The following is a 27,716-nucleotide window of genomic DNA, read 5'->3' on the forward strand; positions in this document are numbered from 1 at the left end:
TCTGTCGCGTGTGTGAGTATTTTTTTTTCTCTCTCTCTTCACCAACTTCCTTCCTGCTCCAACTGCCGAAGCTCACAGCTGAGCGCTGAGAGCGGAGGAGGACCCCGGCCGCAGGCGCTGCTCAGCCGGTGAGTAGAGCCCAGGCGAGGGGATGGGCGAGGGGGAAGAGGGCAGGGGGACAGGAGCCGGCTCGCCCCCCGACTCGCTGTCGCTTGTCGCCGCGCAACTTTGCGCCTTTGTTCCCTGCGATTAGCTGCGTTACCTTGCCTTGCGCGGGGACACGGGCAGGGCCCTGCCAGCATCCGAGGGGGAAGCCCGCGGCAGCCCCCGGGATGGCCGGAGAGCCCCTGGAGGTGATGGGGGCTGGGGGTGTGCGTATCCCTGCGGGGTGGTACCCGGCGGTCCCCGGGCGATGGGCTCCCGTTTTTGCGTTCGCACCCCGTGGGGGCGGGATGTGGGGATGAGAGCCGAGGGCACTGAGGAGGCCAGGGTGTTACTCCCCCATGGTGGAAAGTCGCTTCCTCCCTGCCAAACCCGCTTCCTGGAGATAAGCCCTCGATCGGGAGGCTGCTGTGGGGGAATGATGCACAGAGGAAGGGCAAATAAAATACTGCTCTGTGACATGCCTTTTTGTGCCCCGTGGCAGCATGGTGGGGGGGCGCGAAGAGATGCCCACCGTCGACCTCATCTACTGCCCTTCCTGCCCCCTCCTGTTGCAAGGTGCAAGGGCAGCCCTTCACCCCCAACACTGGCAAAGCCCAGCTGAGAGATGCGTGCACCCTGCGTGATTGCTCCTTTGCCTCCTGCAACCATCTCTCTGTCTGGCAGGGGGTCCCTAGCACTGCCTCTGCTCCTCTCTTTGCTGCTTCATAGATGCCACCGTGCCTCAGAGGTGCAGGTGATGCACAACGGTGGGTTGGCACTGCAGAAAAGCAAGAAAAATGTGATGAGGCAGGGCACAAATCATCCAAACTTCTTGTTTAGAGCATTTGGATGGTTAATTTATAATTATTTTTTATTATGATTATTATTTTAAGGGTGCTTATGGCCTGGAGGTTGTAGGAGGTTTCCACCTTAGCCTAGCCCTTGGCTTAAGCAGAGACACCCAGGGATGCTGACAGCTGGGCACCGACATGCTCACTCTGGGGAAGCACTTGTGCCCAGTAGTGTGTCTCAGCTTGCAGAGGGGACCAGTCCCAGAGCTGGAGGGGGTAGAGGCAAGGGCAGCAGAGATTTGAGCTTTCCTCTTGGTCACTTCCTGCCTGGGAATTTGGCAGGTAGGCAGAACCTGGGGAGAAAGGTGAGAATTGGGTCTGATCGGTGCCATCCTGAGATGTGTGTGTGTTGGGGATCAGTCCAGACAGCCTGGCTGATCCTATTCTCCTCAGACTCTTGCTTTTGGCATAGCAGGCTGCCTGTCCACCTCTCTGGGAGGTTTTCAGAGCCTAAACGCATCCCTTCCTCAAGTGAGCTACCCTCACAGGCTGGCAGGGAGTCTCTGCGGCATTTGTGATGCATAGGGAGGGTCTAAGGGATGTGAAACAACCTGCTGGACCAACGCTGACACTGTGTGTGGCCAGAGATCTCTTTCTCCATCGCCTGGATCTCTCCCTCTCCTGTGATAAACCACAAACCCCTCTGTGGAGGATGGGGGCGGGCAGGCAGGCAGTTCTGCTCTGTGGTTGTAGTGGTGGCAGATGAAATCCAGTATCACAAGAGAGCTTGGGAGAGTGGAAATGACTCACATCTGCAGCAGGAGCCCAAGTGGAAGACAAGACCTGATGGTGCCTGCACTGCTCATTGTGTCCTCTTCCTCTACCACGTGTGGGCTGGAACTGAGGGGACTCTGAAGCTTTGTAAGGTGACTGTGCTGGGGCTGCAGGGCAGTGGGATGTGAGCAATTACTGCTTTCATGAGGGAGCATCTGTTTTCCTTCCTTGTGAGGACAAGCACAAGGGCCTTTCACATGGTACCTAGGCCCCCAGCACTCCTAGGGTTGAGCATGAACTCAGCCAAGGTGATTCAGCTGCTGGGACTTGCTTTCTTTCCTGTCCATTGCAGTTGGATTTCACCTTTTATTTTCCAGCTGCCTGCTCTACTCTAGTTCCTGACTCACCACAAAGTGCCATTGCCAAGTAGTCTTGCATCAGGGCTGTTGCACATTAGCATGCCCAGCTGAGTCTTGTTGTTCCTGTGCTGTTTGGTCCTTCTCTGTCCCTTTGTAACTTGTCATTAGGTCCCTCCTTGATTTATATTTTTTTTCCCAGTGAAATTGTACTGCATATTACTCATTGTTGCCTGATTCCACTTGCTGATTCACCCTGAACTGGTGTGTGTGTGTGTATATATAGAGAGAGATATTAATTTCCTTTTTTTTTAATGAATGAAAAAACTGTCCTGCATGTTCCCAATTTAACTTTTGGGAGCAGATACGAATGTTAAGACCACAGCTGCAGAAAGGGATGAAGAGCTTGTTGGGAAAATTGCAACTAAGCAGGCAAAAGTGGAATTTTTAACAGGGACAGCCCCTGAGAAGGAGTTAATGCAAGAAGAGGCTGAAGTGAACTGAATGACCTGTGTAGCTTGATAAAATCTCCTTGCTGCCAAATGGCAGGGAATGGCTTGGCCATTTAGGATAATCATTGGTGCACTAGGGCATTAGGACAACCATTGCTGCTGCACTAGGGCTCTGCTCTGCTTTCCAGCCTTTCTTTGAAGACTGGGAAGGTGGTTAGGACTGTGCAGCTGACTCTGTGATGCACCTGACTAAGGGGGCCCTGGCACAGCACTGTTCACCTCTCCTGCCTTTGATGCCTGCTCCCCATTCCCTGCCCTCCACTTGGCTGCCAATAGGTTGATCTCTTCCTGCTCTGGCTCCTATTTGGGATGCTCCCCAAGCAGCTTCATTGCCCTCCTGTGTTCAGCATTCTGTCCCAGCCGTGCTGGCTGGGTGGCTGCAGGCTCCAGCTCTCTGGCCTTTCCAAGAAGCCCTGCTGATGCAGCACAGGTGGGCAGGGCTGGTCTGCAGCCAGGCTGGATGCAGCCACTGTCACGCTTCCTTCTTCTGTGGAAAGGAAACCAGAGTGTGTGAAGTGAGCTTGTCCTGGGAATGCCAGCGGATAGGCTGTAGCAGGTATGTTTCCTTGAGGGCTTCAGCTAACTTAGAATCATAGAATCTTAGAATCACCTGTCTGGAAAAGACCTTAAGATCATGGAGTCCAACCATGACCTAATATCTCCACGTACACATTAAGGCAATTGCTGCAATAGAGTCATAGAATGGTTTGGGGTTGAGGGGACCTTAAAGATCATCTAGTTCCAACCCTGCCAGCTGTTTGGCCTTTACATGAAATGCTGCCTGCCCATGGCTTTTAACCCAATACTAGAGGGAGAATGAAACCTCTGGCCCTGGCTTTGTGTATGTGAGGTGTCCCTGCCCATGGCAGGGGCCTTGGAACTAGATGTTCATTGAGGTCCCTTCCAAGCCTAACAGTTCAGTGATTCTGTGCCTGCACGTGGCAGTGCCTCTTTGTGCAGGATAGCTGGTGAGTGCTGAACTGTTCCGTGGTGGCTTGTAATTGCAGGCTTGCCAGCCAGCAACCGTGCTGCAGAGCGGTTGTAAATCATTCTGGCTCCAGCCTTCACTCCCGCACCTCCTCCCCGGGAGGGAAGGATGGTGATGGTCTGCGTGTGCGCGTGGTGCCTGCAGGGAGAGGAGCGGGGGCAGGGGGGGCTGTGTTCCAGTCGGAGCGTCGGCAGGGCCGAGTCGGGATTGCAGCCGGGTGCCAGCGCCGTTTGTCCGTCACGCTCCCGCTTTGCTCGGCGCGGGGTGGGTGCCTGCCCGCCGGCTGGGGGGTGCTGAGCCACGCTGTGCCCGGAGCGAGCGTCCCTTGGGACTCTGCCTCCCTTCAGAGCCATCCCACTGACTGTCACCTCCTCTGTTACCCAGACAAAGCGACCATGACTGAGAAAACCCAAGAGCCTCATGTGGAGGAAGATGATGATGAGCTGGATGGGAAACTCAACTACAAGCCTCCTCCCCAGAAAACACTGCAAGAGCTGCAAGAGTTGGATAAGGATGATGAAAGCCTTGCTAAGTACAAGAAGTCCCTGCTGGGAGATGGACCTGTGGTAGTAGGTAGGCTGAGGCACGCTGATAGGGAGGGACTGGGGAGATGCATCACAGCAGGGTGATGTGGGGATGGGGCAAGGTGGCCTCACAGAAGAGGGAGCTTGTTTGGCTGGGGACATGCACTGCTTTTGCTGGAGGACTGGGGATGAGCAGGTGGAGAGATGCATGTAAAGGAAGCAGGGAAGATGCTTTGAGCATTAGGTGTAAGGTTACTCACGAGTGCTGTCATTGGAAAGGGACTTGTGGTGGGAGGTGTGTGGGCCTTGGAGGACTGCTGGGGGGTTAGAAACATGAGCCTGTGCTGAAAGGGGGGCTTGCAGCTCAGAATGATATTAAGAGGGGAGTCTACTGTAGTGGAAAGTTCTCTTCTAGGTATTGGGATGGAGGCTGGAGCGATCCATGTTGAAGGGTTGGGATAGATGTGTGGTCCTGTTGTACTAAGGGAAGCCTGCCACTACTGGGTGCTTCATGAAGTGCAGTTTTTGTCTGGAAAAGCACCCAGGCACCCCCATTTCTTCAGTGTTGTTCCCCTCCCCCTGCATTCAATTCTGCAAGCTGATAGCTTCCCCTGACTTTCCTACCTGCAGACCCAACAGCTCCCAATGTGGTGGTCACCCGACTTACCCTGGTATGTGACTCTGCTCCAGGACCAATCACTATGGACCTTACAGGTAGGTACAGACTCTGTCCTTGGACACAAAAGTGAACAAGCAAAGGCCTTGGCATGCTTCAAATGGAAAGGGAATTTGTCCTTGGGATGCTGTAGTGGGTTTTAGGGGAGCTCTGAGGGCATCTTAGTCTTGTTCCTTATTTTAAGGTATACATATATGAAAAAGAAAATGTCACAAAGGAAAATGTTGAGGGTCTCTTTCTTCACCTAGACTGTTCTAGGAGCTCCTGCCTTATTTCTTACTTCCTTTCAGTGAGACCTCATGAGCACAAGAGATGTGCATGTGTCTGGGTAATGGGCTGTTCTGAAACTTCAGAATCAAGCAACACCACAGTTCCGGTTCCCGGGGACATGGGAAGAGAACCAGGCTTCACCTTATATGGGCTTTTCTGCAGAGAGAGGAAGCTGGGCCCAGAGAAGCAGAGAGGCTTCCTGTTCAACCAAAACCATGCAGAGCCCTGCAGAGCCTCAGGCAACCTCAGAGTACAGGCAGGAGCTGTGGAACATGCTCTGCTCACCCAAAGCCAGAGCTGGGCATGGGCGAAGCACACACATGCTCCTGCAGCTGCCTGCCAGTCAGTCTCTGTGCGTGCTCTCACTGTGCAACTGCTTATACAGACCTCTGATTACTTGTTTTGCATCCTCCAAAGGGATGCTTATCTCTGACCCCATCCCACCACATGTGGTCTCATCTCACTGTCACACCTCTAGGTAACTGCTTCATCCTCTCCTTACAGGTGACCTTGAAGCACTCAAGAAAGAGACCTTTGTATTAAAGGAAGGAGTGGAATACAGAGTTAAGATCCACTTCAGAGTGAGTTGTTTTCCTGCTTGTTGCTTCACATCAGGTGCTGAGGCCAGCCAGCAGCAGTCTGTCAGATAACTAGAGCCAGGCAGCATCTGGGACCTTGTAAAGCTTCCTTAGCTTCAGGTGTCATTCTAGCCCACAAAGGACAGGGCATTTCCAGGGAATTGCTTCTGCTTGCTCACTTTTTGGAAGAAATTGCTCTCTGTTCACCCACAGTGGTGAACAACAGGTGATGTGGAAGCCAGATGGGTGGTTTTGGCTAGAGTTTGGCTTGAAGAAAACCTTCACTTCACACAAAGTAGAAATGGACAGGGAGGTGAAGAGAAGAGATAATGGCTTTCCATAAAGTGCTGGTTCAGTCAGCACTGCTGGGCTTCATGTGTGCATAAAAAAGATTTAATGCTGTAGCATTTGGCTGAAGGTACTCAGGCTCATCTGGGTCATGCTCTACCCCCTCTCCCACTGACCAGTGTGTCAGCCATTTCTTCTGTTTCCAGCTGAAAATGAAACTTGGGCGCACTGCAGTGTGGCATCCAGCACTGCAGTGACCATCTCCACACATCTACTGCAGGCAAAGCTGGCTTTGGCAGAGGAGGCAAAAAGGGTGGAGGATAGTTCCCCTGAAATGGAGCAAGCAAAGGGTTAGGGTTTTGGGTTCTGCAGAGATTTCTGTTCTTCGAGGCTTGCTCACTGTCTCAGAGATGACTTTATCCCCAGAGACATCTCCAAATCTCCTTTGTGCTATAAAATATTTCCATCTGTATCTGAGCCCTGTAGTTAGGAGATGCCTGGAGCCAGACAAGTTATTCTAACTCCTTCCCTCAGTCTCAAGGCTGCTAAGAGCTGGCACCATGTGAATTTTCCCCTGGTATGTAAAAAGATCTGCCTGTCTTGTTTCCAGATTAAGCAGTGCTGCTAGGAAGCAGTGTATGCTGGATCAGGACAAAAAGGGATACATCCAAGATATCCAGAGAAGATCTGAGGAAAGATTATGGACAGACTGTGTCCCTCTGTCAGCTCCACACAGAGCTTGGGAGTGCTTGGCTACTCTTGCCCACCAGTTTGTGTTGGAGAGGTGGCTCTAGTCACCCATGTCCCATTTTCAATATAGAAATTATCAGCTGGGAGCTCCCTGCTTCACTTTTTGTCCTTATCAGCCCATCTTGCAAAGCTGACTGATGTCAGCTTCAAAGTTAGGGAAAGGATGGGGAAGTGCAAGAGATGCACAGGTCTCTGGGTGCCTATGGAGAAGTCACATTAGGACTTGCCACAGCGTGTCCTGTGCTGAGCCTTTGGGAGCAGTGGTGTGGGGAGCCAGGATAGGTATGTAAGATGGATATGAGAAGAGAAAAAATGAGCAGATAGAGAAGCAAACCCTTTCCCTTGACACTTCTCATTGCTTCTTGCAGGTGAACAGGGACATTGTGTCGGGACTGAAATACGTGCAGCACACCTACCGGACGGGGGTGAAGGGTGAGTAAAAGCCCTTCATGCCCTGCACACCAGTGCCTACCACTGTGATCCTGCAGCTCTGGGCTGGGATAGACCCTCCCTTGGTTCCAAGAACCTCCCTGTGTTGCCATGCAGGAGGCGAGACTTCTCAGCAGAGTGCATTAACTTGTGCTCTGCATTACCCAGGCCAAATGCTTCCTGTTCCTGTGTGAACTCAGTGTGAGCCAGCTCTGGTATGTGTATGCTACACCACTGTTTGCAGCAGCAAAGTCCCCAGAGACACTGCTTAGACAGTGCTTGCCACAGATTTCCTCTCCATATAGAGCTCTTCGCCTCCTCCCTGCCCCCTGTAGAGTGGCTCAGCCTGTGTGGAGCTTCTCACCTTCTGAAAGCTCTTCTAGGTGCACTTGGTAAAATCCAGAGCAGCTCTGCAAACTCCCTTGCTGTCTGCAGAGCCCTGTGATTGCCCATGGCCTCCTCTTTGTGCAGTGCTGCTCTGCCTGGGGACAAGGCAGAGGACAACCCCATTTTGCACACACACATCCCACATGCGTTTTTGCATGCAACCACTTCTAAGGCTCCAGCATCCTGTTCAGCACACATAAGTGGTGTCTTCTCACCAGAGAAAGCAACATGGGATCAAGAGAGGTCTTGCTGGATGTACCCACTCCCTTCTAGCAGCACATACATAGGAGAGGGCACAGACTGAGTTGCCTGTCCATCTGCCCATCCATCCTTTTATCCTCCCCTCTGTCCTTGTGCATCACCACTGCACTCTTTCCACTGTTTCCCTTGCTGACATGGACTGACCCTCTCTCTCCCCATTAGATCCTTTCTGCCTGTGATCTGTGCTTATGCTCGTGGCTTTTTCTCTCCTTTATCATTCCCCACCTAAGAGGCTCATCCCTTGTGGGCTGTTTTCTCGTAGTGGACAAAGCCACGTTCATGGTTGGCAGCTATGGACCACGGCCAGAGGAGTACGAGTTCCTGACGCCTGTTGAGGAGGCTCCTAAGGGCATGCTGGCTCGAGGCACCTATCACAACAAGTCCTTCTTCACGGATGATGACAAGCATGACCATCTCACCTGGGAGTGGAACCTGTCCATCAAGAAGGAATGGACAGAATGAGTGAATCCAGTTTGCCTTCCCCCTTCCTATCCCCTTGCCTCCTGCACCAGTCTCCAGGTGGGCCATGCCCACCATGCTGCTCCTTCCTGCCACTGTGGCTGGCCACAGCCCTGGCAGCCCTTCCCATGGGCACTGGGGCTCTGTGCCAGCCTCAGTTGATGCATAGGCCTGCAGGTGGCCTTTGCTGCTTCTGATACACTGAAAATACCCCACTCGTCCTCACCATCGCCCCGTCACGATACTTCATGGGTGAAACTGGGAAGCATCTTCCTCCCTCTCTCCCAATCTTCCTCTCGCTGCCTCCATTTCTCCTGTACCAACTCCGGTCCCGGAAGTGCCTTTTCTAGGAAATAAGATCACCTGGCAGGGTGGACTGGCCCCTGGAAAATCCCTATCTGAGTTACATCTGCCATGTACTCTGACTCATTGTAAATGGTACTTACCTCCCATGATGGTCTCCTGGTTTGTATCTGGTGCCCTACCCTGTTAAAATCCATCCTTGTGCAGGCAAAACCAGGCAGGGGGAATGCAGCTAGATGCTGCAAGAATACTTCAGTGTCCCAAGAATAAAACCAGTTTCTTTCTTCTTTTCTGCATGAGCGTCACATTCTTTTCTAGAGTATGTTTTTCATTGAGATGTCTGTGGAGAATGCATTATAGGGAGGCTTGAGAGCATGTCTCAGCAGGGAAAGAGCTCTTCTCCTTCAAAACATCAGCCTGACTCTCTAGGCAAATCATTCCAGAGCTGCTTCCTTCAGAATCTTTCTCTGAAGCCCAAAGTCTGGCCCATGATAGAAGTAGACAGACCTCACCTTTTATGCCTGGTGGCAGCTGAATGAGCCCAGGGAGCTACCACATGGCCTTGTCATGTTTAATACTTGGCACAGGAACTCTTCCCCATAGCCAGAGCTAATGCAAGAGCTGCGTGTCCCAGTGGCTGCCTCTCTGGCCAAGCAGAAGGAAACATCAGGCTCTGGGACCCAGCACTTGGAGAAGTGCAGTGGCTTTTTCTGTGTGGAGGGATGTTAACCAGCTGAAGAGCCAGGTCCCACAGGTGCAGAGTAGCTAAGAGGCACAGTGCTGCGGGTGAGGATGCCCTGGTGGCAGTGTTGGTGAGGCTTTCCAAGGCTGGTGACTGCACAGTGGGGAGGGGCTCTCTCCCAACCAGGCACTTATCTCAGGAGCTGAAGGCTTTACCCTGGGCCAGCTGCTCACTTCCCACTGCCCCAGGACTGATTCCAGACCACAGTGACGGCTGACGTGTCTCTTGCTGCGGGTAGGACCAGAGCAGGGTGGCGTGGCGAGGAGAAGGCAAGCTGGCACCATGGGCACCGCCATCTTCCTGTGCCTCTTTGTTTTCCTGCTCATTGGGGGTGCCCCAGTGAGGTGTGCTGGTGACAGTGGCTCTGCTGGAGATGGTGGCTCTGCATCCAACAGTAAGTGAGCTTTTCTCTTGGCTCGGGGAAAGGCTGCCATGGGAAGGCCACCTTGTGTGCTGCACATGTGTCAAGCTTGCAGAGGAGGCTGGTGAGCTTGTTGGGGTGCTTGTATGTGTGTTGTGGGGAGCATCTTTGAGCTGGTCTTTGTATATCCTCTGTCCAACCCTGACCTCTCCTCCTCAGGCACAGCCAACCCCACAAAGAAACCTATCCTGTTGAACAACACTGCAGATGCCGAAGCCTTCATCAGTGGTGCAGAGGTGGTGGTTGTTGGATTTTTCCAGGTGTGTTCACAGCACCCTGTCCCACCTTGAGGAGAGTGTGAGGCTGGACGTGGCACAAACACCTTCCAATGGCAACTCCTGTACAGAAAGGTGCTGGGTCTGTGACAGGCATGTGGAGGGGTTAGGTAGCAAGCCACAGAGAGAATGCAGGGAGTTCAGTCTGTGTATGGAAGGGGAAATGGAGCAAGGAAGGAAGGTGAAGGAGTTTGTGGAGTCCTGGAGTCAAAGGGAAATGGTGCAGGAAAAGCAAGAACGTGGGTGGCAGAGAAACAGCATTTGCAAGGAGTGAGTGGGAACCTCTGTTGTTTGCTTTAGTCTGCAAAGACAGAGCAAGGCACTGCCTGTGTGATGGGTCTGAGGAAGCTGTGTCCCAGGGAGCAGCACTGATGTGCTGGAGTCTTCTGAAGTCCAAGAGGGTTTGGGCTCAAGCTGCAGCCTCCTCCCCAGGAGAGCATGTTCTCTCTTTCTTGCTGCTCTGTTGCCCAGATTTAATACCCTTGAGATCCCTGCCTCTCTGTGTCTAAATTCAATCAAATTCAAGGGTGAAGGAAGGTTACATGCCCCTTGCCCCCTAAATGGCATGAATATTTTTCCTTAGGAAACAAGTCCAAAATACATATAAAGTTAGAGAACCATAAAACATGAGCCTCTTGATGAGATCCTCATTACTTTTAAGGTCCTCCAAGTTGAACCTTTTCTCCCTCTTTTCCTTGAGCTCTGCCCTGGGCTTCTGCTGCCCACACACTGCCTCATGGCTTCTGTCAGAGAAGACTTCAGGCTTTAAAAAACAGCTCCTTTCTGCAAGCTCCTTCCTCTTTCTGCCCTGTGCCAGGGGCTGTGGGGGCAGAGTAGGGAGGGCATCACGCTGTTGGTATAGAGCCCACCACAGACTGAGGCCCAATGGTGCTGCTTGTGCAGCCCAGGCATCAGCATGCACAGGAGCTTGCTGGACTCGATGATCTAAGGGGTCTTTTCCAAACGAAACAGTTCTGTGATTCTGTGAGTGCTGGATGCTTATGCCCCAGGGGCCATGATAAGCAATGATCACAGAACACCAGCTGCCTCGCCTGCAGGCAGTCAAAGCTCTTTGGGGTTGCTCTTACAGAGCTACAGTCCTGCAAACCAGCGAGGCAATCTGCACAGGCAGAACGAAACTGCTGAGGCACCTCCTTCCCCCCAGGGTAACTGGCTGGCTTGCACAGGGCTGTACCGGCAGCACAGAGCCTTCTGCTGAACTGCAGGCAGGGACTGTGGTTTCCTGCTGGGAGAAGCACTGCAAGGGCATAGCCATTGGGTGTCTTGTGCCACTGTGGCCTCCCTCCTGCTGCAGGATTTAATTTATCAGTCAGACAGGAGGCTGCTGCCATGCGGCCCCAGCTGCCAGAAGGAGGAGGCAGCAGGCAGCGACGTGTGGAGCATTCAATGCCTGAAGCACGACAGGACTGCATTTAAACAGTAGATAAAGACATCTGTGGGCCACGAGGGCTTGTGTTGGGCCCTCAGCCTGAGAGTATATTCATGCAAATAATTTCCACGTCCTCTGTTCACCATACATAAGTCCTCTGCTGCAGCCTTTCAATACACTGCAGCACGCAGCTCGGCAAGCTCCCTGTATAATGAGCGCGGCCCCCTGACGGGGAACGACATGCCGTGATGGAAAACCAGCACACTGCTCCAGAAACTCTGTGTGCCTGTGAGAAAGGGCCCTGCTTGGCCTGATTAAACCCCAGCTTTCCCAGGAATGCTTTAAAACTCACTGAGGTTCCTCCCACCCTAGGCTTTAGCGCTCTCACCCGAGCCATGTTGACGTACTGGCATTTCCAAAACAGGTCATGAGAGCTGTTTTTCTTTTGACTGGAGGAGGAATTTTGTTTTCCAAGTCTCCCTGGGCTCACAAACAGCCGAGCTGATGGTTCAGACTAAAAAGAAAAACAAACCCATTTTCAAGCAGAGGATTTAAATACAATCAGCAGAAGGTTCAAAAATGCGTCACTGAGAAGGAAAAATGGGAATTTCAAGGGAGGTTTTACTATGGGCTAAGGCTGCAGCTAATGCTCTTCCTGCAAGAAAGGGAATGGGCCTCAAGTTACTGAGAAATTGCACATTTCTATCCTTTGATGTATCAGCATAAGCTATCTTTTAAAGGATATGCCTAGGACACCTCTCCTGAAGCTTAGCCTGGAGAAGAGGAGGCTCAGGGCAGACCTTATTGCTGTCTACAACTACCTGAAGGGAGGTTGTAGCCAGGTAGGGGTTGGTCTCTTCTCCCAAGCAACCAGCACCAGAACAAGAGGACACAGTCTCAAGCTGCACCAGGGGAGGTTTAGGCTGGATGTTAGGAAGAAGTTAATCACAGAAGGAGAGATTGGCCATTGGAATGTGCTGCCCAGGGAGGTGGTGGAGTCACCATCACTGGAGGTGTTTAGGAAGAGACTGGATGGGGCTCTTGGTGCCATGGTTTAGTTGATTAGATGGTGTTGGGTGATAGGTTGGACTCGATGATCTTGAAGTTCTCTTCCAACCTGGTCTGGTCTATTCTATTCTATTCTATTCTATTCTATTCTATTCTATTCTATTCTATTCTATTCTATCCTAAAGGAACCAGGATACAGCTAATGCAACATGTTAAAAAATTGCAAACCACTCACTCTAGAGTCAAGGCTATCTTAAAAATGGTATGTTTAGTATTTGTTTCATATACACATATATGTGTATGTATGCATGTATATATGTGTGTCTGTGTGTATATATACATGTGTGTATATATTTTATATATATATGTGTGTGTATATATATATTTTGAGTGCTGTGTCCAGTTCTGGGCTTCTCAGTTTAAGAAGGACATTGAGATACTTGAGCATGTCCAGAGAAGGGCAATGAAGCTGGGGAGAGGTCTGGAGCACAAGCCCTACGAGGAGAGGCTGAGGGAGCTGGGGTTGCTTAGCCTGGAGAAGAGGAGGCTCAGGGCAGACCTTATTGCTGTCCACAACTACCTGAAGGGAGGTTGTAGCCAGGTGGGGGTTGGTCTCTTCTCCCAGGCAACCAGCACCAGAACAAGAGAGCTGTTTCTCAGCTCTCAAGTCTCAAGCTGTGCCAGAGGAAGTTTAGGCTGGAGGTGAGGAGAAAGTTCTTCACAGAAAGAGGTATTTGCCATTGGAATGTGCTGCCCAGAGAAGTGGTGGAGTCACCATCCCTGGAGGTGGTCAAAAAAGGATTGATTGGATGTGGCACTTGAAGCCACAGTTTAGTTGTCAGGAGGTGTTAGGTATTAGGAAATAGGTTGGACTTTATGATCTCTGAGGTCTTTTCCAACCTGGTTGATTCTATAATTCTATTCTATGATTACAGATTCTAGGCTTCTCCCCTCCCTTTTGAGAGCTCAAGGGCTTTGTATCATCATAGCCTTACCTGTGATTGTTGGGGTAAGCAGTGAGGTTTCAGAGAAATCATAGAATTGCTTTGGTTGGAGAAGACCTTCGAGATCATCGAGTCCAACCATTATCTAACTTTACCAAGGCGAAACCATGTCCCTCAACACCTGAGTCTTTCAAACACCTCCATGGATGTGCTTCCAGGCTTGATGGAGCTCTGAGAAACCTGCTGTAGTGTGAAGTGTCCCTGTCCATGGTAGTGGAGTTGGAACTGGATGATCCTTGAGATCCCTTCCAACCCCAACAATTCTATGATTCTGTGGGGACTCATCCACCTCCCTGCAGAATCTATTCCAGTGCTTGACAACCCTTTCAGTGAAGAAGTTTCTTCTAATACCCAACCTAAACCTTCCCTACTGCAACTTGGAAGGTGATGTTCCTACCCCATCATAGCCACCTGTTAGATGGGGCTTTGACACTGACAGCGTGCTTGGTATCGCCGCCTGGTGACTTCCCCCATGTCAGAGAAGGGGAGGCGGGCGGCAGGTCGAGGAGACGGGCAGCATCTTGGCCACACAAGCAAGGTGACAACGGAAGAGGAGGTTGCTTACCCCTGCACCCCGCTGCCTGCCCCTTCCTTTGGCTGCCCAACCCGGCTTTGCCCTCTCCTCGGGCGGGGCCAAGGAGGGGAGCGGGGCCGGGCGGTTCTGCCGGTCGGACGGTAGGTGTCGCACTCGCGCCACCTCCGGCGTGGGGCAGCGGCGATGGGGGGCTCCGGGTGGGGGGCTCCCGGTGGGGCGGGCTCCCGGTGCCGTAGCTCCGCTCTTCACTGCTGCTCTCGCCCCGCCTCTCCCCTGTCCCTTTTCCGTTCTCCCATCTTCCCTTCTCCCTTCTCCTTTCGCCCTCTGTCTTCTCCTCCTCCGCAGGAACCGGAGAGCTCTGAAGCGTCCCAGTTTCGCCTGGCAGCCGATCGGATCCCGGAGGTGCCCTTCGGCCTCAGCACCAGCCCCGAGGTCTTGTCCTACTACGGCGTCGTGGCCAATACCGTCAAGCTTTTCCGCATGGTGCGTGGGCCTGGGCTGTGCCACGCTACGGGTGGGAGTCGCCCATGGCACCGCCGCTGCCGCGGCTGGAGAGCCACCAGCTCCTTGCTGGGGAAGCACGCTGCCGTGCAAAAGGCTGTGTCTGCCAAAACAGGGCTTTGGTTCAGGAGTTCCCCTGCCCACTGGTTTTGGTGAGAGAGGCCCTAGAGCAAGGGCTTAAAATCTGCCGCCAGGTAGGGGTACAGAAGTGGGGTCTCGAGTTCCTAGGGATAAGAAGATTGAAGCTGGTCATCCCACATTAGAACATGGAAAACAAAAAAAGGGCTTGTCCTTGATGGGCATTCTGCCTGCCCACCTTAAAGCACATCTCTATAGAGTGTCCTGCCCCAAAGAGGACTTCTGGTTTTCACTTGAAGCATGCCCATCACTGAGACATGCAACATTTATTACACCTGATGAGATTCTCCATTTAAAGTGTTTGCCCTATGGGTCTGGTCCAGCACTCAGTGCTCTGCAAAAAATGATGTCTGTGTTTCTGAGTGACCTGCCTGGAGCACAGTGCTACTTGGATGGGGTTTCCATGCACTTGAATAAGCTCCTGAGACCCATGAAAAGCATCTCTAGAGGCTATCTTAGCAACACAGTAGGCTTCTTGCTAAGTGTTGCTTCAGGCAGGCAAAGCTGTCTCCCTGACTGCACTTTTCCATCATGACTGAAATCGGATCCAGACTGGGTTTCTGCAGTTACAGATGCTCTGCCACCAAAAGAAATCCCAAACACTTTTCTTGCTTCGGCACTGTGGTTTGCAGAGCTGTTCTCCAAATACACTTTGGGCCTGGGCTCATTTTACAGTTGGATGGATACTCTGCAAGATCAAGTCTTTATTGACTCCAGCTGTAAGTGCTGGTGCTTCACTGAATTTGAAGCTGTTTGCTGAAATTTAAGGAGACCGTGTTGGGAAGGCCCAAGATCAAGTGTACCAGTGGAAGCTAGGAGGGAGTATTCTACTGCTTATGTCCACTTCCTTGTGTTGCTGCCTCTTATACAAGTATGAGACTTGAAAGCTGGAGAGAGGTGTATCTGAGGAGGAGAGGGGCCCTAGGCAGCACATGATGTCCTAAAAGCCACAAAGTGTTGTGTCACCAGAGCCCTAAGCCTATGGGGCTGGTGGGAGGTGGCAGTAGGGAAGTGGGGATGAGCACACAGTCTAAGTGTTCTAGGGAAAATAAATGTGGCACCCTGGCCAAGTTCTAGATTTAGGATGTACGAAGACTGGACAAAAACAGTTTGTTCCCCATTCTTTCTCAACATTTCCTGCAACATGGTTACCACTGTAATTTTCCAAATAATCCAAAGAGCATGATCTAAGAATGAGCAATAGGGAGGCAGGTCCTTTGGTTTAACCTTTTATTTGCTGTTGGGCACATGCTGCAATCTGGAGCAACACTCAGCTCAGTTTTGGTTCTTAATCGTGGTGGTTTTCTTCCTAAAACATGGAAAAGATACTCTGTGCTGTGGCAGCTAGTGAGGATGACTGCATTGGAGAGGTGCTTGATAAAAGAAAGCATCTGGACTGTTGGAAGTCAGATGCTATTGAGTATTCTTTGTTCATAGTCGAGTTTTTGCAGCTCAACTCTTGTTTGGTAAGAAAAAAACCAACCCCCCCCACAAGAAACTAATACACAGATTCAAATGTGGTTGACAATTCCCTTGTCTAATTGTCAGTTTTCCTGAAGTTATTCAGGCACAGTAGTTTGGCTTTTATTCTGTGCTGAACACTGTGTAGGAGTAAGAGGTCAGAGATGAAAAGCAAAAGCAAACAGAAAAAAGAGCTTAGACAGGAACTTGGAATCAAATACTCATTTGAAGAATATAGAGATGCATGGCCAGGGTAGCAGTGAATCAGAGGCATAAACTCCTTTTTTTTTCCCTCGCTTTTGCAGCGTTTGAAACACAGTGCTTAGAAGTTTAAACCATAATTACAGTAGTAGGAGGGGCTGGTGTCAGCTGGTGAGACTCCTTTGCATGTAGTGGAGGGAAATAGATTTATTCTAGTGAGGAGTCTGGGCTGATAGACCTGAAAAGAATGTAATTAACAGATGCTAACAAGCTAATTATGTGGAGATGAAGACATTTTGACTGGAGCTTCAACTAAGGCTATTTCCCCAGCCTTATTCTCTTAAAATCATGAATGTTGAGTGCAGATTTCAGACTTTATTATGCCCCCAAAGCAACCAGGTGCTTCCAGAAGCCCATGAAAGGCAAGAAAAGACTTTCTGTGGAGTCCAAGGCTGCAAGGCCTTTCCAAGGCCTTTCTGATCTCAGGCGACCAGGTGTTGAACTGGTCTGATCTTATTGACTTGAATAGAATTCCCCTTTCATTTCATGCAGGATGAAAATCTGTGAATCAAGGCCACACAGTCTGAAAAGCACCAATCAGGGTTGCCAGGCAGGGCACTGTGGCCCTCTACCAGATCAAAGACCTTGCTGATGACCACAGAACAACAAAAAGGGGTTGTAGATGTCTGCACACCGCTGGAAAAACCTAACACAAACCCTGGCATGTGCATGTGGACTTTTCCTTAGCCCCAAGAACCTCATTCAACATGTGTAAGCAAAGGCCTTCAGATCCCAAACTTTGATCTTTTTTGCATGTCACAACCTAGCAACTCTGCTCCATCAGGGGGTTTAGATATCATTGAATGGTTTTAAGTATCATTGAATGTGTTAGAGGACACAGTCTCAAGCTGTGCCAGGGGCAGGTGAGGAGAAAGTTCTTCCCAGAGAGAGTTGTTAGCCATTGGAATGTGCTGCCCAGGGAGGTGGTGGAGTCACCATCCCTGGAGGTGTTCAAGAGGGGATTGGACGTGGCACTTGAAGCCATGGTTTAGTAGTCATGAGGTCTTGGGCAACAGGTCGGACTTGATGATCTTTGAGGCCTTTTCCAACCTTGTGGATTCTGTGATTTTTCCTCTTAAGCAAAAAATGTGCTGGGATTGATTTTTACTTCTATTTTTTTTTTCTCCCCCTCTGATATACTGGACCAAAAAAATAAATAATCCTCTTTTTATTGGAGAGATTTCCTGCTTGCATAATGTTTCCAGGAAATCCACACAGGCCCGTGCCAATGTTTATGACTTGTAGAAGAAAAAGAATAAGCAGATGAAGGTGTTTAAAAAGGAGTGTAAAGCCAAAACTGATGCAAGGAGTTCGGCTGTTTGGTGATCTCACCCCACAACACCTTGAGTAGTTTATTAGCTAATCCTTCCTGTCTCCAATGCATCAGGAGCTGATGTTGCAGGGATATCTGGAATCCTCAGTGAATTCTGTTATGCCATGAGTTTACTTTGCCCCTGAGAACCTGGGTTGTTTAGTTTGGAAAAGAGGAGGCTGAGGGAAGACCTCATTGCTGTCTACAATGAGCTGAAAGGACATTGTAGAGAGGCTGGTGCTGGTCTCTTTTCACAGGTAATTAGTGATAGCACAAGAGGGAATGGCCTCAAGCTACGACTGGATAGGTTTAGACTGGACATGAGGAAAAATTTTTTCCCAGCAAGAGTGGTCAGGCATTGGAATGTGCTGCCCAGGGAGGTGGTTGAGTCACCAACCCTGGATGTGTTTGGTTGTGGTGCTTAGGGATATGGTTTAGGGATGAACTTTGTAGAGTAGGGTTATCAGTTGGACTTGGTGATCCTGAGGGTCTCTTCCAACCTGAATGTTTCTGTGATTGTGTGAAAGAAGGTGGCAGGTCTGTATCTGCAAAGTGCAGGCTGGCCTTTGTAGGTTCTGAACCTTCCAAAGTGGGGATTGTGTGGTGGTGGTGAGAGGGAGAGGATAGCGGTGCACCAGGGAGTGGGTGTCCCTGTGAGTTAATGCCATCAATACATCTGGAGGGGTTATTGAGAGGAGAGGACAGATGTGATTTTAGGTTTCTCTTTGTGTCTTCAGATAGACAATGACCAGAGGGATCTGGATCTGAACAGCGACATTGATGCTGAGAAGGTGATCCGGTTTGTGCGGATGAACGAGCTTCGTCTGGTGACAGAATACAACCCCGTGGTAATTACCAGCTCCCCATGGCCCTCACCCTGGCACTTGGCCTCCTTCTTATGGGTGTCTTCTTGCCCAGGAGTTTGCATACCCAGATGTGTTGAAATGGTATGCGTGGGGTTGGAGAAGCCATGCAGCTGTTTGTTGTTACTCCACACAGGGCCTAGAAGCAGCAGCTGTACTGGGGGGCATGAGTGAGATGAGAAGAGGAGGAGAGCCATGGTGGTTCCTTTAGCTTTCTAGTAAATTTGGGGTGTTGGTGGACAGAGAGCTCCAGTTCTTAGCACTCCCACTGGCAGTCCTGCTTCATCCTGTGGGCATTTGCTGTGTTGTGCCATGCCTGCAGTCCCTACTCAGCCAGGATGCCCTGAAGAGCCTTGAAAAACATGGAAACTCAAATGATGTACTCCCAGAAGGCAGGCTTTTTTTTTTCATCATGCAGGGCTTTGATGTAAGCTCAGCTATTTGAAGGCTGATTCAAGAACTCGTTGGAAACTTACTGAGGAAATGTTTTCCCATTGCTTACTCCAGAATTCATCACTTGAACCAGAAAAAGAACATAAAAATAATCAAGCATAGGGTGCTTCCACGTTGGCCATTTTCATTAGCTCACCCATCTGACTGAGACTGGCAAGGTCCCAGTGCTCCTCCCTTCTATGAAAGATGACCAAGGACATCTCAGCAGTTTCCTGGGTTCATTGCTGTGGAGTCTGTAGCTCTTAGAAGCCCTGATGGCCACAAGGTTGAGACTTTATCATTGCTGATGGGGGGCTTTGGCAAACTTCTGGAGAGCTACAACAGTGCTGACCAGGATTAATTTAGTCAAAGGAGAATGGCCCAACCTGTTCCAGAGCTATACCTTTCCAAGCTGAATTCAGCAAAGGATCAGCTGACACATTTTCCAGTTCAGGGTGCAGCCCACTAGTGGGAAGAGGATTTTGTTTTGAAAGTGCAGCATCTCGTTTGAAGAATAAGAGACTAACAAAAGTATGTTTGCTTCTTTAAAAATCCAAAACCCACCCCAAACCAAAGCAAATGGATTTGTTCTATTTGTTGTGCTGGTTATTTTTCATCTTGATAAGGGCTGTGAAAAAATGCATTTCGAAATCACAGAAGAGAATATATCTGGGGGCAGAGAAGCTATATCCTGCCCCGCTGTCCCCATAACGCTCTGAGAACACCCAGATCACGTCAGCAGGGATGTTCTTTTCTTTTTTATTGCCTGAGCCTTCTGAACCTTTGGAACCTCCACTGCATCTTTTGGCAACTCATTAGATCATGGCTCTTTCTTCGTGCGTTTCTGCTGATGCTTTGGGCTCTTGCTCCGTGGCGTTGTGTCCGGCACCAAGGCTGTCTCCCCGGCCAAGAAGTCCTGAGCTGTTCAACAAGTCTGATTCCTGAGACAAGAGTCTGAAGACAACAAAGGTTCATCACTAGCCTCAGGATAGTCAGGGGAGGGAGACTGCCTGGATACTGCAAGCAAGATTCTATGATTCTAAGTCCTCTCCACCCCACCTGGCAGTGTGCATATAGTTCCTGGGGTTTTTTTGCAGACACTTTGGAGTCCTAGCAAGGTGCTGCAATTAACAGTGCCTCCTGAAGTCTCCTGCCCAAAGCCTTCCCAGCTCCTCTAACATAACTTGGTGTTTTGTAAATATTTATTGCCAGTGCATATGCTGTTTACATCTGAGAATGCTGGTGGCCAGCAGAGAGGTCACACAGATCATGATGAGTGCTGCCAAGAGTTTCTCTCTCCATCCTGGGGCCCTTACTGTTTCTCCCACATATTTTAGGCATTTTTAGGCAATGCTTAACCTGTGGGATTTCTAGAAGAGTCAGATGTGACCCAGTCATGTTGTTGAGCTCTGCTGATTGCTCTTGCACAAGGTTGTGTGGACAGGCACACCTTTGTGTGGAGCTGCCAGAAGAACTGCTGCTCCAGCCCTGTCTGCTTTCAGCCCAGCCTTCTCATGGCCTTTGCTTGCTGGCCAGCTTACCCTTGCCTTCAGCCCTGTCCTCTCCAATGAGGTCTTGTAATGCTCCCCAGCCTTGGTTTGCATCTCCTCTGTTTTCCCCTTGCTCCATCTGCACACCACCAGAGAACTGAAGGGTTACATATGTCTGATAAACATTAGGCTAATGGATGAGTCCTGGCTGCCAAAAATTAATGCTTTGCAATACATGGCCCTTGCCAGCATGCACTCCTTGACCCCTTTGCAATACATAGTCCTTGCCAGCATGCACTCCCTGACCCCTTCCTTATTACTCCTGGAGTGTGTGGAAACTTTCTTCACCCACTGGCGAGGAGCTGCACCTCCGTGGTTTCAGTGGCACGGGGGAGGCAGCAGACCTGGCCCAGCTGCTGTTTAGTTTGAGGGAGAGGCTGCAAGGATGCAGGAAGTGGGCAGAAAAAGTGAGATGAGGGGTGAGCGAGTGCCTAGAGGTGGTGTGGCAGCTTCTTGGGCAATGCCAGCCCTGCCTCCTCACAGAAGGCCAGTATGTTCTGCCTCCTTAGCCCTCACCCCAGGGGACAAGGGACAGCTGACTCTAGGTCTTCTCCCATGGTGGAACTAAAGAGGCAATTTTAACCCTCAGCACTCTGGAGTTCCCAGGCCCTGGGGTTCCTGAAACTCTGGACTCATCCCCATCCTACACACAACTTAATACTGAAGAAAGAAGATAAGGGGAGATGCCAACCCTGACACCACCGATCTTTCCCAGTTTCTTACTCCTGTTTTTGGCTGGGTGTTGCACCTCAGTGCTTCAGGGCACCCTCATGTTCAGTGTATGATGGCTTTCCCTCTGCACTTCTTTGCTCTTCTAGACTTCAGCTTGCAGTGTCCAGGCAATCCCCCTCCCCTGACTATCCTGAGGCTAGTGATGAACCTTTGTGGTCTGCAGACTCTTGTCTCAGGAAGAAGCAAAGCCAAGAGGTTGAGAACTCCCACAAACCTGCCAGTTCAGTGTCCTCCAGCTTTGAAGAAAGCTGTTCTGCTTGTCAGGGTGGTTTGCAAAGAAATCTCAGCTGAGGCATGAAGGTTGATGTCCCTCCGGCAGTGCATTCAATGTAGATTGACTGTTCTCAATCTCCCTGTCTGTGTGTTTCTCTCCCTGTCTGTGGTGGCTATGTTTTTGGCAGACAGCAATAGGTGTGATGCACAGTTCACTCCAGTTGAACCTCCTCCTGATCACAGACAAGATGTCCCCAAAGCACCCCGAGAGAATGCGCGAATATCAGGCAGCAGCGGAGCTCTACAAGGGGAAGGTAAGTCCCAACAGAGAGAAGCGTGAGCCACTGGGGAGAAAAAGGGGAGAAGAGTGATTTCTTCCATGGATGAGGACATCATCTCCTTTTCTGTGCATTATGGGAGCAAAGGCCATGTGGCAGGAAAAGAGGATTAGCTGGAGGGGTTGGTTCCCTTCACCTTTAGTCAGTCTGCCTTCTGATGATGAAAATACTCACTGCATCCTGCTCTTCTGCTCCCTCAGTGGCACAGTATGTACTTCCTTGCTTCTGGGCCAGCTTTGTTCCCTTGCACTGGGAGATGACAAACAGCTGCTGCCTTTCAGTCTGATGATGGTTGCATTCCACTGGTGTGAGATGTGATTTTGTATATACAGCCTGCAAGGTGCCAAGGAGCATTATATAAGTGACCAGATGGCAATTAATGTTGTGATGTTCCTTAACCCTTAGCCTTCTGCTTGAATCCTGGGGAAATGGCTGTTTCAAAAGGAGTTTGCAAATGGGTTTGTTGGATTTCCCACACTAAGATACGGGATACATGGAGTCTGTCAGAGAAATATAGCCTGGTTCCCACCCCTCTGTGGGCAGAGCTCCCCCAATAGTAAATCATCCCATGGCTGATTCTCTGTTAGCAGCTGGATTACAAGGAAGTTTATGTCCAAGGAACAGAGGAAGGAACTGGCGAGCAGAGAGGGATTGGGAACAACAACAAGGCATTTGGGGCAAGGGAAAACAGCAGATGGGAGGGGGCAGAAGATCATAGCAGCAGGGAAGGCTGAGCTGAGAGGCTGTGGATGAGATCTTCCTGGGAGAAGTATGGAGCTGGAAAGAGTTGGGGTTTGGGAAGAAGAACATCTGCATGCATCTGTTTATGGTACTGAAGGGACAGATTAAAAATCAAATATATGCTCTTCTTCCAATGGAGAGGCCACCTCAGGACTGTGTACCACAGAAGTCCTGAGGCTTGTTTATTGCAGGACTGCTTTGGACCTTGCTATCTATTGTCAAAAGACCAGGCAGAATCCATGCATCAAAGTCAAAAAGTCTCTTCCAAAGTGTTCTGCTTTGAAAAATACATAGTGATAAAAGAAAACTTCCAGATGTGGAAAACTCCAGCCACCTCATGTGAGATGTGTGTTACAGTGACACCATTATCCCTGTCCTCCATGAGCAGCAGTCTGATACAGGTCTCCCCAAAGCAGCTAAGTCTTCTGACACAGCACATTGCTGTTCAGCATCACTATCCTTTGCTGATACAGCTGCAGCTAGTTTCCATGTGACATGCCTAGGTCTGAGAAGATGTGAATAATTTTCCTAGAAATACTTAAGAAATCATTGGATACAATGTTGTGCTGGAGTCCAGATAATTTCTGAATTGCCAGAAAGCCAAATCTAGCTTTTTCTTTCTCCCCCTTCTTTTCCATCACTGAAAGCAACTTTCCCACTGAATCAGTTTAGAGGTTTCCAGAGTGAAATATAGATATTAAAGATGTGGGGATTGGACTAATTATTTCCACTTTACTGCAGTGGCACTGCAGAGCACATAGATGAAGGGACTTAGAAGTCTGATAAGTTGTTTTTCCCCAAAGGAGTGGCAGTCTGAGAAGTAAATTGTGCCTTGCACTGACCTGTCACAAAGCAGTAAGAGAGAGCTGGGTCTTAGCCTTAGATCTGGATAGTAAGGAGTAAGCAGAGCAATATGCCCACTTAGGTTTGTCTCCATTGCTGTGCCACACAGAAGGATGGGAATTAGTTTGAGTATCAGAAGCAGCCACTGCACGATCCCATGGAAATCTCTGCTGGCTAATTTTTGCTGAGGGAATTGTCTCCTGTCAGGACTACCAAGTTAACTCAGTTTTACTTCAAAACAAGTAAAACATTGAGTAGATGTTGCCTTTTTGCAGCTTTCTGATTGTCTGTGAGTAAATGCAAGTTTCTTGAATGGAATTGTGTTCAGGATTACCAGTGATTAAGTAATAGCTTGTGGGCTGGTGGTGAAAGGCTGTGGAGTTAGTGCTGTCAGTGCACGGAGCAGACTCATTGCTGTGCAGTGAAGAGGTGTTTGGGCTTTCTGTGAGCATCTGCCACTGCATCCAGCAGCACTTCACTGTGATTGCAGTGCCAGAACAGAGTGGGGATACACAGAGTGTGTTGCATCTTCTCTGCAAGCCAGTGCAGAGCAAAAACAGAGCTTTAAGAGTGTTCCCAAGCAGAAGGGATGCCAATCGTTTCATGCAGCTCTGGTGTGCTCTGAGGGAGGAGGAGTACTTGTCCTTGTCCTAACCAGCTGTAAGGAGAAACTTCTTGTTTGGGTTGATGGAGGGATGAGGAGGAACTGTTCTTGCTGAGTGGCTGATGGCACAGAGTGAAGAAAGTCAGAGAAACATAGAATTGTTTAGGTTGGAGAAGACCTTTAAGATCACTGAGCGCAACTGTTAATGGATCACGAGGATGTGATTAATCTGCCACTTCCTATCTGGGTTATGGTTCTTTCATCTCTGGTTTAAGGTCTTTTCATTTTTGCATGAGAGGAAGCTGACATTGTCAGCTGGGGGAATCCATGAGGTTGTATGGTGAGGGCTGTTACTTGAAAACAGCCTCAGCTGCACCCTGAGCAGCAGTGAGTGTCTGAAGGCAGTCTAGATTCCTGCAAATTTTATTGTGGAACCTGGGGGCTATAAAATGCTGGAGAGGGAAGTGCAAATGTTAGATGGTGCTAAGCCAACACGAGCTGGCAAGAGTAAGAAGAAATATGTTACTTTTCTAGCAGACTTTGAGAAACAATTGTGGGTGGGTAAGCTGAAGAGACAGAGCTCAGAGCGCTGCAGCTGCAGGAGTGAATCCACCAGTCTTCTTGGAAGGGTCTCACTGCTATCAAATATGTTCTTACTGAAGAAAGTACTGCCAAAAGTCCAGGCTTTCCACTGGAAAGGAAATGTCAGAGTTTGCATTGCTAAGCCAGACTAGCATAAGCATCTTCAGTTTTCTTGACACAGTCTCAGAGCACAACATGACAATTCCAGCTGGTGCACCTCATGGGTGTTTGCAGAACTTTCAATAGGGTGATGTTGGGAATAACAAGAGCAGCTTTGGCTGCAACTCATATAACTGGTTTACAGTCTCAGAATGGTGTTTGCAAAGTCCCTTTGGATGCATTTAACTCATTTGGAAATGAGTTCTGAGAAAGTCCTGAGAATCCTTCAGGAGTTGTTTCATGGAAATGAATGGATGATGGATAGTGCCCTTTCTCTTGCAAGCAGTCATTCATGCACTTTTTTCTTGTTCTTGTCAGACACTGATGGCTCCAGAACTGAGAGAAATAATGGTTAGAGTTGCCTCTTCCATCCATAAACAGGAGAGGTTGTAAATATGCTTTATCTTTGTCAACATATGCAGTAAATTAGTTTTTATAGCTTGCCCTTTTTTTCCCCTAATTAATGACTGATTTCTGGTTTTGTTTTGCTTTGATATACTGTGCAAGCTATAGAAGAAATTACCCAAACTCAATCTTTTTGCTTGCACAGTCTACCCAAGGAATGATGTTGATTGCAGTTCCATGAAGTTAAAAGTCAATCACTGTGAGGCTTGGTCATCCTTCCTGTTTGTCTTCATCAGAGGAAAAACTAAGCAACATCTATTGGTTTCTACCATTGCAGTGCTATTTTCAATTGACCTCAGTTCCTTGGGCAATAACATCATTCCATATTTTAGTATTTACCAGGAGCTCAATGTTCTAAAAGCACTGGGCTAGGGATCAAGTTGTCAAGACACCAGGACAGCACCAGTGTCCAAACATTTCTGAAGGAGAGCTTATTGCAGGTGGCAACACAGAGATAACAGCATGTGTGGAGGGGAGAATTTGTGTCAGGAGTTCCTCGTCCATACCTTCACTGCCTATAGCAGCAGACCTCTGAACACAGGCAAGAAGATTGCTGCAGAATGAAACAGTTTCATCCAAGTAGTTTCAGAATTCAATGGTTTCAGCTATTGTACAGAATAGAATGGAATAGAAAAGGAACTCTCTCTATGAGATGGACCCACCTGGTTACTAGCAGTGACATGAGAGCTGGCATCATAACTGGGATTTGTTTTGGTGAATTGCAGCTTTGGTAAGTTGTCTGAGGAAAGGCTTTAGACTGTTTTCAGCACTGGCAGAGAAGAACAGGCATGTCTTTCCTTCCCTTCTGAAACATTTATTGTAGAGGTTACCAAGTTCACTGGCTGGACAAGACTAAGGTCTAGATGGCAGAAGTTAGGCAATGTGAATCTTGTCTCGTGGTTGGTAGAATTTTCCATGGTCATCTCATTCATTCTGTATGGTTAGAGCCAATTGGGAATCTCTGAACCAAATTCATTCCTCATGAAAAAGAAAAAGCCACTTCCACCAAGCGGCATCTACTGTAGAAATGCCCCCACTGAGAAACCTGCTGTGTTTCCAGCTGCTTCCAGGAGACCTGGCTTCTGGTGCTTGTGGCCTCAGCACCAACACACTTCACAGGCTGTCTCACAGGTGTGACTTTGAGGCCACACAGGCCTTGGCAGGACTCCTGGAGCACATCCGGCATAAGATGCATGGCTTGTCCTTTTGCTGAAGGAGGATTCATCCCACTTACAGATTCCAAAATTTGAAATGTAATGCAGCTGTAAGATCTCAGGTGAAATGTTCTCTTTAAAATAAAGTTGTGGAGGTGTTTGCCAGTTCTGATAAGTCTGTACTATCAAATCATCCCAGTAGAATCCTAATCCTTGGCTTGATCTTCATCTCCAAGACTATTTGGGAGCCAAGGAAATTGTGGGGCCTTCTCCTTCTGGTTTATTCATTGTTGAGCTTCTCTCTTCAGGTCTGAAAAACCCTCCACTGAGCTGGGCTTTATGGTCATTGGTCCCTTGCTAAAAGTTCTCATTTCTCAAATGACTGCATCCTCATTTCTTCATTCCATTTTGCTTCATTTCACTGCAGCTCACTTAAAGACATCCTCTGTGTTTGGTACTCTCATGTTCTTATCTTTGCAGGCTCTTACTGCCCTGTACTTCACTCTCACATTTTTGCAGCTGAGTTTGATGCTCCACACACCAAAACACCTTTTATTCTGCCATGCTGGATCTTGCATGGATGTGAACATCTTATCCAAACAGCATGCAAGTAGAGGAGTCAGCTTCTTTCGCGTTCCACTAAGATAAAAAACCATCTTGTTTCCCCATCTGTTAGGAGAGCAGAAATGTAGACTACTTCCCTCCATACTGTAGATAGATTTTCAAGGTGAAAGAATACATTTTGTTTGGTAGTGTAAGTCTGAACTTGATAAAAACCAGGGAAATGCACTGTATGGAGCAGTTAGTGGCAGAGGAAAATGCCCTAACTGAGCATGGTGGGTTTTCTCTTAACTCTTTGTTACAATATCACTGTTAACCCTCACGTGGCCACTCTTTGTGGATCTGCTTTTTCTCTCAGTTTCTGTTTTGCTCACCTTTTTCCTCTCCTCTTTCCACCACAGATCCTTTTTATCCTGATAGACATCAATCTGAAGAGCAATGAGCACGTGATGTCATTCTTCAAAGTGAAGAAGTCCCAGCTGCCAGCTCTGGCTTTGTTCCATACACCAGATGAGGAGCAGGATGTGTTGACTCTGGAGGAACTCTCTGTTGAGCGTGTACAGGACTTCTGTAATCACTTCTTACAAAGAATACAGAAGAAGGTAAAGGGGCACTCCTGTACAGTCTACAGGAAGCTGGGATCTTGTGAGACAGTTTTATTGCTCACAAGGCTGTTGAAGAAGATGACTTCAGTTCTTTGAACTCCTCTCCACCCCTGTCACCTCCTCTTTTGTTTTCATTTGCACCTGAACATCAGAAAAGCATCAGATCTAAAGCAGGGCAGGAATGGATATCTTTGTAGATACAGTTTTTTCCTTCATTGACCTTTTTTGTCTACAGCAAGAAGGCTTCACTGACCTCTGTAACTGTATGAAAGCCTCAGTGAAGCATCTGTTTTCTGGGAACAGCAGCTGGGGAGACAGAGTGAAGAGTTCTTTTGGACACTGAGAATGGGGGGTGGTGGATGGCAGCACATGAAAGAGGATCTGAGGGACGGTGTC

General features: G+C 49.2%; 2 protein-coding genes across 3 annotated transcripts; both read left to right on the forward strand.

Annotated features, from left to right (window-relative positions):
• On the forward strand, window positions 1–8,777 carry ARHGDIB (Rho GDP dissociation inhibitor beta). 2 transcript variants are annotated; one of them, XM_009898498.2, is made up of 6 exons: window positions 1–128; window positions 3,950–4,138; window positions 4,720–4,803; window positions 5,540–5,616; window positions 7,020–7,083; window positions 7,991–8,777. In XM_009898498.2, exons 2-6 carry the CDS (start codon window positions 3,961–3,963, stop codon window positions 8,188–8,190), a joined length of 603 nt encoding a protein of 200 aa, XP_009896800.1. In that variant the 5' UTR covers window positions 1–128; window positions 3,950–3,960; the 3' UTR covers window positions 8,191–8,777. The 2 variants fall into 2 exon arrangements, with proteins under 2 accessions (XP_009896800.1, XP_054023894.1); XM_054167919.1 differs by lacking the exon at window positions 1–128 and adding an exon at window positions 3,761–3,829.
• ERP27 (endoplasmic reticulum protein 27) lies at window positions 8,436–27,416 on the forward strand. Its single transcript, XM_009898499.2, has 7 exons — window positions 8,436–8,439; window positions 9,471–9,608; window positions 9,813–9,913; window positions 14,211–14,348; window positions 18,276–18,386; window positions 21,517–21,642; window positions 27,117–27,416. Exons 1-7 carry the CDS (start codon window positions 8,436–8,438, stop codon window positions 27,414–27,416), a joined length of 918 nt encoding a protein of 305 aa, XP_009896801.2.
• The last annotated feature ends 300 nt before the right edge of the window (window positions 27,417–27,716 follow it).

Source organism: Dryobates pubescens, chromosome 15 (genome assembly GCF_014839835.1).
Source record: "Dryobates pubescens isolate bDryPub1 chromosome 15, bDryPub1.pri, whole genome shotgun sequence".
Taxonomy (NCBI): Eukaryota; Metazoa; Chordata; class Aves; order Piciformes; family Picidae; genus Dryobates; species Dryobates pubescens.